The following is a 13,968-nucleotide window of genomic DNA, read 5'->3' as shown; positions in this document are numbered from 1 at the left end:
ATATATACACATATACATATATATATATGATCCTTAAACTGTTTGTAAACATGCTGTGGTTTATTTAACATTCTCTAAGTAACCCTTTATCAAGTTGTTTTATAGGACTTGTGTGATTTGGATGTTGTGCAACATTAAAGTGTGTGTGTCATGACAAACTCACGTTGTTTCTGGGTCCTTGTCTTTCTTTCGTAAGCCCAGAGCTTTCCTGGTTCGTTTTTTCAGTCCTAATGCAGCAAACAGAGACAAAAGTCAACATCATTAACATGTACTTTACAACTTTAAAGACTAATGTACAGTCAACTGATGTGTCATTAAATTCCCGTGAAAAGAAAACAACACAAAAGAGTAACAGTATAAGAGTGGGTGAGCTTTTAGCAAACAGCAAAGGAAACATCGTTGTGCTAATTCAGGATTGTTGTGGAACAAACTCCCAGCTGTGTGAACAAAAACATCTCATAGATTAATCCATTGCTGATGTAATCCCCACAAGTGTTCACTCCTCCTTGCATTATAAAATTGAAAAGGAATCTGATGCTTGTTGTTTATTTATATTTTTTTTAATGCTGGACTTTTTTTTTCTGAGCACAGCTCCACTTCCTTTTAAGGTGCAGGGAGAGCAAAAACTATGTAAGCAGGTAAAGACTCCAACAAGACCTGTTCATGAGAAGCTAACATAGTGAGACACCTGTGAATGTCTGCTGTGATCAAGACCTGCCAACAAACACTCCAACTACATTTTTAGGTTGGAGTAATAGCTATTTTAAAGGCCTTTACATGCTGTCACCTCTCACATTATATAGTGATTTACATGGAATTTTATGGGGCTCTGAATGTGCAAATAGCAACAGAAGAAACTGTAACACTTCTGGCTGGAATATCACAATATTTCTGCAAGAATAAACAGGTAATGCAAAATTCATAGCAATATAAGGATTTCAATAACAGCCATTGAATGAACAGTTGTGAAACTGTGAAGACCCGAGTGGTTCAGTGGAAGTGGATCAGCACAAACAGCACTCTGCTATCTGTCATTGTTATGGTTGTTCATCTGTTTGAGCAAAGGTAGAAAGACTATTGACTGACTGCAACCATAGTGCACGTGTGTGATTCCAAGTGAGTTGTGGCTTTCCTTGAAACGACGCTGGACATTTCCTAAAACCTCCACTCTGAGGCCTGGACTTGTGGGCCCCCACCCCCCAATTGTAGAAAAACTAATATCGACACGCTCATCTGCTGGCACTGCCGAATAACATCATCATCTTCTTTCGGCTGCTCCCTTCTTCAGAGGTCGCCAAAGCGAACTATTTCACACGAAGACTCGGCAATTGTTTTCACCCCAGATGTCCTTCCTGATTCAACCACAGACCACCGAGCTACCACAGCCCCCTCTGTGTGGAGCAGAGAGCTGCTATCCAGGGCACCCAGGGGAGCAGATGGTGGGGATTAAGGGCCTTGCTCAAGGGCCCGGAGTGGGGCAAATGAGGCCACATTTTGATGTTGTTGGACCGGGTAGTCGAAGCGGCACCCTTCCGATCACAGGCCCACCTTCTCTAACCTCTGCACCACCACTCCCTCCAGCGCTACAGAATGTGAGTTCCAAAAATATGTATCTGGAAAAAGGTTGAAAGTCAGGGAATAAAAGTGAGTTTTTAAACGAGACTTAAAAACAGTGAGAGAGGGAGCCTGCCTGACATGCAGTGGTAAGTCATTCCACAGTTTTGGACCTGCAACAGAGAAGGTCCTGTCACCTCTGAGCTTAAAACGAGTAACTGGACTCAATAAAAGCATGTGGTCTGCTGACCTCAGAGAGCCCTGTGGGGCATTTGGCTGCAGCAGATCAGCGAGATAAGAGGGGGCAGAACTATTCAGAGATTTAAAAACATACAGAAGGATTTTGAACTGAATTCGAAAGTGAACTGAGAGCCAGTGAAGAGAGGCCAGCATTGGAGTAATGTGCTTTATTTTGCCTGTACCAGTTAAAAATCGAGCTGCAGCATTTTGAACCAATTGTAAACATGCAGTGGAGGACTGACTGATTCCAAACAGAAGCACGTTGCAGTGATCGAGCCTGGATGTTATGAACACATGTATTAATGTCTCAAGGTTACTTTTAGACAGTATGGGCTTCAGGTTAGACAGTCGCCTCAACTGAAACAAACAGGATTTAACAATCATGTTTACATGACAGGCAGCACAGTGGCAAAGTTGGTGCTACTGCCTCTCAGCGAGCAGGTTGTGGGTACAAATCCCGGTCCGGGGGCCTTTCTGGGTGGAGTTTGCATGTTCTCTCCGTGCATGCGTGGGTTTTCTCCGGGTGCTCCAGTTTCCTCCCACAGACCAAGAACATGCATGTTAGACTGATTGGTAACTCTAAATTGTCCCTAGGTGCGAGTGAGAGACTGAATGTTTGTTTGTCTCGTTTGTCTCTATGTGTCCCTGTGAAGGACTGGAGACCTGTCCAGGGTGTCCCCCTCCTCTTGCACAGTGACAGCTGGACATGGGCACCAGTGACACCCATGACCAGAAAAGGAAGAATCAGGTAAAGATAATGGATGGATGGATAGATGGATGTTTACATGACTGTTTAGTTTCATGGAAGAATCCAAAAATGAAAAGAACATGTGGATATTTTAATAAGGCTTTTATGAAGTCTACAAGGAAATAACTTCCTGCACTTCACTATTCCATCACCAGGTTTCCTTATCATCCATTCTATGTCCAGATGACACACCAAGTACCTTCCTACCTGTCTCTAATCACTGTTGATGTATCATCTGGAAATTCCTTCTAACCACCCAGAGCCTCCTCACAACATTCTTCTTTCTTCATCTTCCACCATTTAGTCTTCTTCTCTGATTTTGTTCTTTTTCTCGTCTTCACAACAACAGTTGTTCTACACACAACCATCTTATTCTGTGGCCACACTCTCCCCTGTCACAACCTTACAGTCCCCAAGCTCCCTAAGGTTTCCTCTTCTACACAAAATGTACTTAACCTGTGTACTCCTTCCTCCACTATTATAGGTCACTATATGTTCTTCCCTCTTTTGGAAATAAGTGCCGACTACAACCATTCCCATTCTCGGCAAAATCCACCACCATCTGTCCTTCCTGGTTTCTTTCCTTGACACCAAACCTACCCATCACTTCCTCATCCCCTCAGTTTAAACCCTGTCCCACTGCTGTGAGCCTTGCTGCCATTCCACCTGATCTCTTACACACATAGTACATCTACCTTCCTTCTCTGCATCATGCTAACCAGTTCTCTACCTTTGCTTGTCAATGTCCCTACCTTTACAGTTGCTATATTCAGTCCTACAGTTGACTTTCCTCTTCTCCCTCTGTCTCCTGACACGTTTCCCTCCTCATGATCTTTGACTAACAGTAGCATGTGGTAGGGTTTTCGTATCTTAAAAACTTTATCAAACTTTGTCAAACTTTGTCTTAGAGTGCCTGCTCGACTTTAAATCTGTGAACTTGCAAAGTTAAACCAACTGTCAGGAACTGATAAAGTTCACTCACGCAGCAGTTTCTGAGAACTGTTTCTTTTTGTAAAACCACAGATGTCAGGGTTTTATACATATCAACTCATATTTGATCAATCTCACATTATCAATCTCACACTGTAATTGTTTTTCTTAACTGTGTGTACGAAGCAGAATTCACTGATACAATGGTATCAGGAACTCATTACTCACACCCATGTAAGCGTTTAATCATAAACCAAAATGTTCTAGACCACCTTGCCCTCGTTGTGTAATCTAAAATGCCTGCATAATAAAGATGTCCAGTTTTCACTCCTTTCTGTGCGACAACAAAAAACAAGCAGATGCTGAAAGTCTTTGGAGTTCTCAGCTCACAGCCTTAACACAGTTGTGACTGTGACTCCCCTTTTGCAAAAGCTCGGTTGTGAACTCACACTGTGTTGTCTGTTTGGTTTTTTTAAGGTGGGAATTACCTATCAGCACAGTTTCCACCAGCACCCTGCTTATCAACACATCATTAGCAATAGTTGTAAATGCAGGCCTCAACTGATCCAGTATCATTTAAACAGACTTGCATGTTTGTTTTGTCAGAAGTTTTACATTAGATGTCCTTCCTGACACAACCCTCATCGTAAACCGGGCGCTTGGGACCAGAACAAGAGATACACTGGCTTGTGCTCCCTAGTGGCTGGTTTGCAGATGGGACTTGTACGCTTCACAAAAAGTTTTAACTTTCTGGATGTTATATTGAGATGTTTGAATATTTTCACATAATTTTCTTTACTCGTGTCTATTTTGGGAAGTGCATGAAAGGCTGGTGTACGTCACAAAGTAGATGGAATGAGGAAGGAAATTATGTGAAATTATGCAAACATCTCATTATTAAGAAAATGGATGTTAACTTGTGACTTTGGAGAAAGTAATAAAATTAATTCTCCCTCTTATTATTCAGACATTTAGGAAATAAAAATAATTTTGAGAATCCTAACTGCCTTAAAACAGAAAAGGTATACTCTGATTAAATGTCAAACAAACAATGGTCTGTCTTTTTGTACAGTGAATGAAAACACATGATTTCAACTGTAAATACTTTGGTGGGCAGTTTTCTAACTGTGCAGTCAGGTACAGAAATTAAATCCTCATGTATGTATCTGCCATGACTCATAATTCAAACAGACTTCCTCTGAATGTTCATGTAAACACTGAGGTAACTTTTGACAAGCCAACACATTACTATCAAATTCTGATCCTTCCACTGGCTGATATCCTGATCCTGGCATCACTACAATGTCGAGCCTCTCCACCCACTCGTTTGGCTCTCAAAGGAGTGGGTCATCGGACACAATGTAATTTCAGAACATTATTTTGTTGCAACCAGAGGTCTTGAGTGAGAATCAGTCTAAAAGCGTTAAAGACATGCTTTCAAATATTTAAGTGTTAAAACAGCAAAAAAGCTTGGAAAATCTGATGTCTCCAATGAAAACAAGTCTCTTTTTAACCTGTTGAAATGTAGCTAAAACAAAAAGCATTCTGTCTTAGCTGATGCAAAAAAGCTAGATAAAAATTATTGCTGTGACAACAGATTATTTTAAATATTTATTAAAAGAATATTGAAATAGCTCTAATGTTTCTATACTTTTTGTTTCTCCTCAGTGACTATCTGCTGCACTTATTTAGGCTGCTGGACTATGTTCCAAGATGCCATCACCCATCTCCTTGTTCTAGCTTTACTCTTTATCACCCACTGTCAACAGGTAAAATATCTGTTTCTGCTTGTGTTCATTTGTCTGAAGTGTTTGCAAAATGTCAAACTACTTGAGAAATTGTATTGAAACTTTCTGAAGTTAATCACTGGATGTAACATCTACAGCTGACTGACAGCTAACCATAGAAAACAGTTTTACAGATTTTTTTGTTCAGATTTGATTTTGTAGTTGCTGAGAGTCATTCCCAACACATACTCTGAGCAGCACCAACTGATCTTGTGTAAACTTCCAATATTGTGAGATTACATATAGTTATTTTCAAGATTTAATTAAAATGACAATAACATTACTTCTCATGATGAGGATGTTCCTAATTTTAACACTGTGCTTTATTAAATGCTAGACCTTTAATTGTGAATGTCTGTTATTTTCATTGTCTTTTTCAAAAATAGTGTTACAAGTTAACAAAGTAATCATAGAAATGTATACAAGCTTATAACAAAAAGCTATTTTTGGTTGGTCTTTAAAAAAAAAAAAAAATTGAATGCTGAGTTAGCCATGCCACTACTTGGAAAGATTGTCTTAATTTATGACATTCAAATATAGATGGGAGTCCGAAACAAAACCCAATTGAAATTTTTAGGACAGAGTTTGGTTTTCCAAGTGCTGAAAAGACCTGCAGACTCAGAATACAAAAGGTACAAAAAAAAAAAAGAAAACAGTGATCCTAAAACCAAGCCTTGTAGAACACCCATTTTACAGTTTTTGAAATTGGTTTATTCTATTACCTTAAACACTCAATTTTCTTTATTTTCTTTTTTTGTGAAAAATAAAAGTTACAACTTGTTGTAACAAGTTTTAATGTATACAACCTAACAAACTTTAACAAACTTTTTGAGTTTTGGGAGAAATATTTGATCATTACACCATCAAAAGTCTTATTTTTTCAGTCTAACTATTTTAGTACTACAACATAATACATTGCTATCTTAACTTTTCTTCAAAGGCATTTCTTGCCTGATTTTCTTATGCTTGTTTGTATTTCTGCTTTGTCTTATTGTCCAGTTTACACTCTGTTTTTTCCTTTTACTCATCACTCTGTTCACGGTTTGACTTTTTCTTCTCTGCTCTCCTGGAGTTTTTCCTCTGCTGCTTCTGCCAGTCTCTTTACATGCCACACCTCTCTCTCTGATTGCTGCTGATGGTTTCCACCTGTTTCTGGGTTTATATATACTTCCTGCTTTCTCCACTACGTTGCCAGATCAACTGATTGCTTCCAGCCACAGTTATCCAGCGTACTCTCCTTGTTCACCGCTCTTTAATCTTGATCCACACCTGTTTCCTTTGACCACACTTTTTGCCTGTCCCTTTTTGTGCCTCAGCCATCTGACTTTGTTAACGACCTCCGCCTGTTTTTGGATTCTGCCTTTGCCTCTCCCTATCGGTACTGTCTCCTCTTCGGATCCCGTGTATGAACCCTGCTCATCCTCGACTACGCCTCTGGACTTCCCTTGGCTTCTGCAGCTCTGTGTCTCCGCTGGAGCGTCCCGTTACAACAAGAAAGGTTAGTGTTTCATCAGACCGTCTGTATTCAGATAACTACTCATTATTCTGTCAAACACTAACCTTTCCCCTCTGTATGATTTTAGATACAGTTCCTGCCCCTGGACCTGAGACACCAGAAGCTTGTTTATTTACTCATACATTTTAAAAACCTTTCTGAGTTTGTATCGGATCCTCTGCCATCAGATCTCTGACACTTATGCCTCCAGTTAGATGATGCAAAAACCTGTCCTTCCTGGCTCTGGTTGTGCTAGAAGTCTCTTCATGTTAAAAGTACTACCCAAAGGATTGAACAGATTCATTAGCAATCAAGTTTTGTGCAAATAATAAATAGTGGATTGAACTGGGATAGAGTTATCTGGAGAAAAGTGGGCTGTGTATGAATTTGACTCTAATTTTATATTTGAGGTTCAAAGAAATTACTTTTTGTAGCTGCGTATTGCAATTTATTCGTAAAGGTAAGTGTGTGAATGAGTCACACAGCTCTTCACATTTATATTTTTACTTTGAAAAGATTGCAGCTTAGTCACATTTTATAAAGGACAAGAGTGTTTCTATAGAACAGTTTTTTATCCACTTAGTAAAGTGGTTATAAAGGTGAGAATGCTCTTGTAGCCATGATTTTGTCTTAATTACACTGAATGTTACTAACTGCATCCAAGTAACGGCAGTCAAGATATACCTAGCAAAGAATCATGGTTGGCTAACTGGAGGGCTTTGCCTGACAAAAGCCACTTTAAAGGGGTAACTTAAAGGGCCACTGTGAAGTGTGAGAATGAGTTTGGAGCGATGCAGTTTAATTCTGACAGGACCCATTGTGCAAAAGGCTGGTCTGAATGAGATCATGAACAACTTGGATCACGAACATCCAAAGATTCAGAGTAGTCCATGCAAAAGCTATGCCGGTATTTACACAGAATTATTTGCTTAGTTACAGGTGAAAAGCAGTAGCAACTAGCTTTAGCACTTCAAGGACAGGCTCAAGCAGAAATTTTACATTTCTGTCAAAATAACTGATAACTGCACCACCAACAAAAAAACCCAAAGTGCATGCATCCTCCTGTGGGGCCTCCTAACAACCATGTTTGAGTGTTCTGTCCATTTCAGGTCCTTGGTGAAGGGGATGCCTAGAACATGGCAGATTCTACCTTTTTAACAGCAGTGCTTGAGATATCTCAGCCATTTTGTTGGTGTTTAACTCCAGGTTATTTTGGTAAATTGACTAAATGGACTGTACTTATATAAAACACCTTTCTATCTTATCAAGATACTCAAAGTGCTTTACACAATCTGTGTCCTCATTTACCCATTCATACAGCACTCTACTAGATCTCTACAAGGACTAAATACTACTAAATACTTATTTAGCACTAATAATAAGCACTTTGGTAAGAGCTGCTGTTTTAAATGTGCTTTATAAACAAAGTTGACTTGACTTAACTTTAGATCACATTCATACACCAATGGGACACACATCAGAGGCAATGAGGGTTCAGTGTCTTGCAGGGACACTTCAACATGTGACTGCTGGTGGAATCAAACCCCCAACTCTTGCATTGGAGGATGACTACTCTAACCACTCAGCCACAGCTGCCTGACTTTCTGTACACCACACGGTTAGCTCTGAAATGCAATTTCTGTCAGTCATCTCATCATCATTGGTGATAAGGCCCAGGTTCAGGATGTCATCAGCATATTTTACAAGCTTTGCAGAAAGGTCAATAGAATGAAGATAATTAATTACAGAGCAAGCAGATACAAAGAGAATAAACCTCCCTGTTGAGCCCCCGTGTTGGTGGTGATATGGGTAGACAGATGAGTACCACACATGACCTTTTGAGACCTGTTGGTGTCTGTAATCAGTTTGCAGATGGCCAAAAGGATCTGTAGCTGCTGAAGTTGTTGAAGTTGACCTGTAGTTGCAAACATCTGTATCTGAAGCGGGATGTTTGTATTGAAGGTAAAACTAAGTCTACCTGTATAAATAAAGGGTAAATGAAAGTCTAAAAAAGAGATTCAAGCACTGCGGTTCTTCCTGTCCAGGTGCTCCAGAAGATGGTGAAGGCTGAGATTCACAGCATCATCATCAACTTTATTTATAAAGCGCTTTAACACAGCCACAGCTGAAACAAAGTGCTGAACATCATTCACAGAGCAGCTTGACCTGTAAGTGAACTGTAAAGGGGCCAGACGGTGGACAGCAGTGCTTCTGAGGAAGGGCAAAATCAGTTTTTCAAAACACGTCATGGTTACTGAAGTGAGGGCTATAGGACAATTGTCATTCAGATATGTGACTTAAACCTTCTTTAGCACTGGGCTAATGATAGCTCTTGTCCAGCAATGGGGGGCATAATGCTGTCAGATGGACTTTTTATATATCCAGAAGAACGCAGGAGCTAACTGTGCCCATCCAAACTTCAAAACAGCTGAAGATACTCCTTCTGGACCAGCAGCCTTCTGTATATTTAGTTTGCAAAATATCTTCTCAACAGCTTGAAATGATACATCATTACCCAGGTCCCTGTTGGAACTGAGATCTTGATCTCAGTGGGGGGTTTAAATCTGGTTAAATAAAGAAAATGAAAGGGTCACTGGGGGCCGGGGGGCCCATGAGTGGAAGGAGGAGATGAGAGGTGCAGAAGAGGAGTTTGAACTGCTACCAGCAGTATCTGACCATGATCTTGGATCTGTGTCATGTATATGGATGTGAAGGATAGAGGTGGTGGAGGGGAGTAGAGAGGATCAGGATCCAAATAGAACAATGTGTTGTTAGGCGTATCAAAGCTGTTAAAGAACTGATTAAGCTCATCAGCAAGGTTAGAGGAAGAGATGGTGGAGGTCTGCATACGTTTGTTGATAAAGGTGTTGCAAGTCAAAGGTGTTGGGGGAGTGGTGGCGCAGAGGTTAGAGAGGTGGGCCTGTGATCCGAAGATCGCCTCGCCGGTTCACGCCCCGGCCCCGACAACATCAAAATTGTGGGTGGGGTAGGTGAAACACCCACACTTGCCCCCACCCTCATTCGCCCATGAGCAAGGCCCTTAACCCCCACCATGTGCTCCCTAAACAGGTCTCTCTTGAAAATGAGTTCTCGTGGCTCAATGAGACTAACCTGGATAAATAAAGGGTAAATTTTAAAAAAAAGTCCTCCAAAACCTCTTTGGAGTCTCTGGAGAATGAGGCTGTCTCAATCTTAGCTCCAAACCCCTACTTTGCAGATCTGATGGCCTTCTTCAGTCGTTGTCTTGCCAGACCAGCTAATGTTTAGATAACATAGCATAGGCACTCTGCTAACAGGACCACTTTGCTAACAGGACCGTGCTGCTAAGAGAACCTCACTGCTAACAGAACCACACTGTTAACAGGACTGTGATGCTAATAGAACCAGACTGCTAACAGTATCATGCTACTAACAGGACTACGCTGCTAACAGGACCATGCTGCTAACAGAACCACTCTGCTAACAGAACCACTCTGCTAACAGGGCCATACAACTAACAGAACCTCACTGCTAACAGAACCACTCTGCTAACAGGACCATACTGCTAACAGAACATCACTGCTAACAAAACCAATCTGCTAACAGAACTACTCTGCTAACAAAACCAATCTGCTAACAGAACTACTCTGCTAACAAAACCAATCTGCTAACAGATCACTCTGCTAACAGGACCATAGTGCTAACAGAACCTCACTGCTAACAGAACCACTCTGCTAACAGCACCGTGCTGCTAACAGAACCTCACTGCTATCAGGACCACTTTGTTAACAGGACCATACTGCTAAGAGAAACTCACTGCTAACAGAACCACTCTGCAAACAAGACTACACTGCTAACAGAACTGCATTGCTAACAGGCTCGCATTGCACAGGACTGCGCTTTTAACAGAACTACATTGCTAATAGTACCATGCTGCTAACAGGACTATGCTGCTAAGAGGACCATGTAGTTAACAGAACCCCACTGCTAACAAAACCCCACTGCTAACAGAACTACTCATTCATTCATTCAACCTTTAGTTATACAGGCTAGCCTCATTGAGCCACGATGACTCATTGACGAGAGACCTGTTCCACACAGAACATATAAAGTACAGACAACAGTAAACAATGACAACAATAAACTACAGTGCAAATGCAGTAAAAACAAGAGTAGTATACAAAACAATAAATCAGGGTGTCATAAAACAGGGTGAAATCCTAAAAACAAGAACATATTTGCTTTGATTTTTCTATTGACATTATCAAATGTTTAAAGCCCCTTAAAGAAATCAAAGAGGACAACTTCAGTTCTTGTTGCAAGGTGTTCCAGGTTGCAGGAGCTGAATAGGAAAAGGCCTTTTGTCAAGTTCAGTCTGCAATGAGGGAACGTTGCGGGTAATGATGGCCTGAGAGCGCACGTTGTAACTGCACTGATGACGTGACACGTGGGAGGAGATATAAGAAGGTAGACCAAGGAGGGATTTAGAGATGAACATGAACCAGTGTGAGAGCCTATGAGTAGACAATGATGACCAATTGATCAAGGAGTACAGGGTGCAGTGATGGGTACGGTAGTTACAACCAGTATGAATCTCAGTGCACCATGGTAACAGCATCCAACATCTGCAAGGAGCTGGCAGGGGCATTCATGTAAATAATGTCACCATAGGCAATGGCCGGTAGGAAGGTAGCGGTTACAAGGCATTTTCTGGCATTCAGAGTTTATCCATCCATCCATTGGGGCGGCTGTGGCTGAGTGGTTAGAGCAGTCGTCCTCCAATGCGAGAGTTGGGGGTTCGAATCCACCAGCAGTCACATATTGAAGTGTTCCTGGGCAAGACACTGAACCCCTCATAAGCTCTGATGTGTGTCCCATCAGTGTATGAATGTGATAAAGCACCGATTAGTCTATTTAGAATGATTTGTTCAATTAGCTTTGTAGAGATCTAGTAGAGTGCTGTATGAACGGGTAAATGAGGACACAGATTGTTGTAAAGAGCTTTGAGTATCTTGAAATAAGATAGAAAGGCGCTATATAAGTACAGTCCATTTACCATTTATCATCCATCCATTATCTTTTACCCGTTACTTCCATTTTGGGTCACAGGGGTCACCGGTGTCCATATACAGCAATCACAGTGTGAGGGGCAGGGGACACCCTGGACATGTTTCCAGTCCATCACTGGGACATATAGAGACAAACAAACATTCACTCTCTCACTCACACCTAGAGACAATTTAGAGTTACCAATCAACCTAACATGCATAGTTTTGGTCTGTGGGAGGAAACTGGAGTACCTGGGAGAAAACCCACGCATGCACAGAGAGAACTTTTGTATATTGGAGTAGAAGCAGTCCAGCATTTTCCCATCACGAGTGACACAGTTAACCAGCTGTTTGTATTCAGCTACTTCCTGTGTTAGGCAGCAGTTGTTAAAATCACCCATAACTAATAGAGTGTGGTTGGGCTGGGAGGTAAACTCCTGTTAAAACAACTGAAGAGAATTCTCTCCAAGTGTAGAAGGGTCTGCAAAAAGCCATAACAGATTCTAGTTACTTTGAACAATGTTTTGCGATGCTGTTTCACAATTTCCTGCGGGATCAATGAAGTTCTAACTTCTTATCTTACATGGTTACACCGGCTCATGTTGATGTACAAACACAGCCCTCCTCCTCTAGTGTTGCTACACGCTCCGTGCCCTGATCTGACCTGATCAGCTGATTATCTTGCAGCTCCTCCATCGTGCAGTTGATTCCATCATGTAGCCACGTGTCACTAAGAACAGGCCAGAACTCCTCAGAAGACTTCACTGGACTGCAGTAACGGATCAGTTTCATCCATGCTGTTGCACAGCCATCTCACAATGTAGGTAGCACAACACGCTGTCCTCTTCTCCTTCATTTCACAAGGGTACCATCTCTTTTACCTCTGATGCAGCCCCTGTTGTTGTCGTCTTGGTGGGGATGCACAGATCCATAATTAGACCCACATAAATAACCATATAATGTGAAACTGACAGCAAAGTTTATAACACAGCATTTACATGAAATGCTGCAAAACATTTTGTCTTGGTCCTGCTAGGACTAGCTGTTAGCTCATCAAATATCTGAACCCATTGAAATAGTTATCTACAACAGGTAAGATATTAACAGTTCATATATTTTACACAGAATCCAAAATGGCAGGAATGTCCATGGACCCTGCACATGCCAAGCAGAACAAAATCCATGATTTGTATTAATATGTTTTATTATTATTAACCTTTATTTGATCTCTTATCAAAGGGAGGCCCGGGATAATCTTTGATTTATTGACGTCACTCTGTCCATGCGTTCTGATTCTGATGGCAGCATCTGGGTCAGATGTTCAGCTCTGATGTGAGCTCATGTAAACACCACAACACACAGCCGCCATCATTGTCCTTCTATAAATCTGTTACACTCAATGTCACGCACATACACGCGCGCGCGCACTTCATTTGCTCCCCACAGCCTGACAGATCACATCCTAGGATTGACTAGCTGTAATGGGCCCAGCAGGACTCAGAGGAGTCCTGATCCGTTACCTTGCATCATGGCTGCAGATTCTCATCCTACGTGGCCCTCTGCAGCGCAGGAACATCCAGAAAAGAAGACTTCCGGCCGGTCAGAAGATGCAGGACATAGCTCATCTGCACAGATGTCCTGCGAAGCACGGTGTGGAGCTCCTGCACTCCACCCCCCAGCACCACCACCACCACTCAGGCCCACCTTACCCGCAGCCGCAGGGCTGAGGTCGGAGGCGGCAGGAGCAGCGGAGGAGTCCGAGGAAGGAGGAACCAGAGGAGGCTGCTGCAGCTCCGAAGGTGGGGGGTGGGTCTTCAATGGGCTGAATGGACCCCAGACCGCCTAACGGAACCATTAACCATCTGTCAGGGAGAGGGCTGGGTGGTGCTGAGGGGGACAAATGAGAAGGCGGGGCTCTGACGTCACAGCTGACCTAAACCAATCCGTGGCAGCCTGGTCACGTGACGGCAGTCCCATGATGCCTCTGTCTTGCAGGTGGACTGTCCTTATGAGGATTTTTACAGAAGAAGTTGTGTTCTGGTTAGAACGGCATTATATTTTTAAGGATTTTAGAATGGATATCATTTCTAAAAGTAGGACAAAATATATTTATTTTTCACTTCCTCCAAAAGTTAAGGAAGTCCATTTTAAAATTCTAAACGACATCCGCCCCACTATGCTTTTATC

The 13,968-nt window shown here is 41.9% G+C and overlaps 1 protein-coding gene across 1 annotated transcript in view; it reads right to left on the bottom strand.

Moving 5' to 3' along the window:
- Nucleotides 1-13,673, bottom strand: part of LOC119414498 (SH3-containing GRB2-like protein 3-interacting protein 1) — a 42,505-nt gene extending 28,832 nt beyond the window's left edge. The window contains exons 1-2 of the mRNA XM_037681594.1: nt 13,302-13,673; nt 164-227 (exon numbers count right to left, since the gene is read on the bottom strand). Of these exons, the coding sequence (XP_037537522.1) occupies nt 164-227; nt 13,302-13,311 (74 nt within the window). The 5' untranslated portion in view covers nt 13,312-13,673. The remainder of the gene's footprint in view (nt 1-163; nt 228-13,301) is intronic.
- Between the last annotated feature and the right edge of the window lie 295 nt (nt 13,674-13,968).

Source organism: Nematolebias whitei, chromosome 9, assembly GCF_014905685.2.
Source record: "Nematolebias whitei isolate Nwh7 chromosome 9, NemWhi1, whole genome shotgun sequence".
Taxonomy (NCBI): Eukaryota; Metazoa; Chordata; class Actinopteri; order Cyprinodontiformes; family Rivulidae; genus Nematolebias; species Nematolebias whitei.
This window is presented reverse-complemented; position numbering and strand designations above follow the sequence as displayed.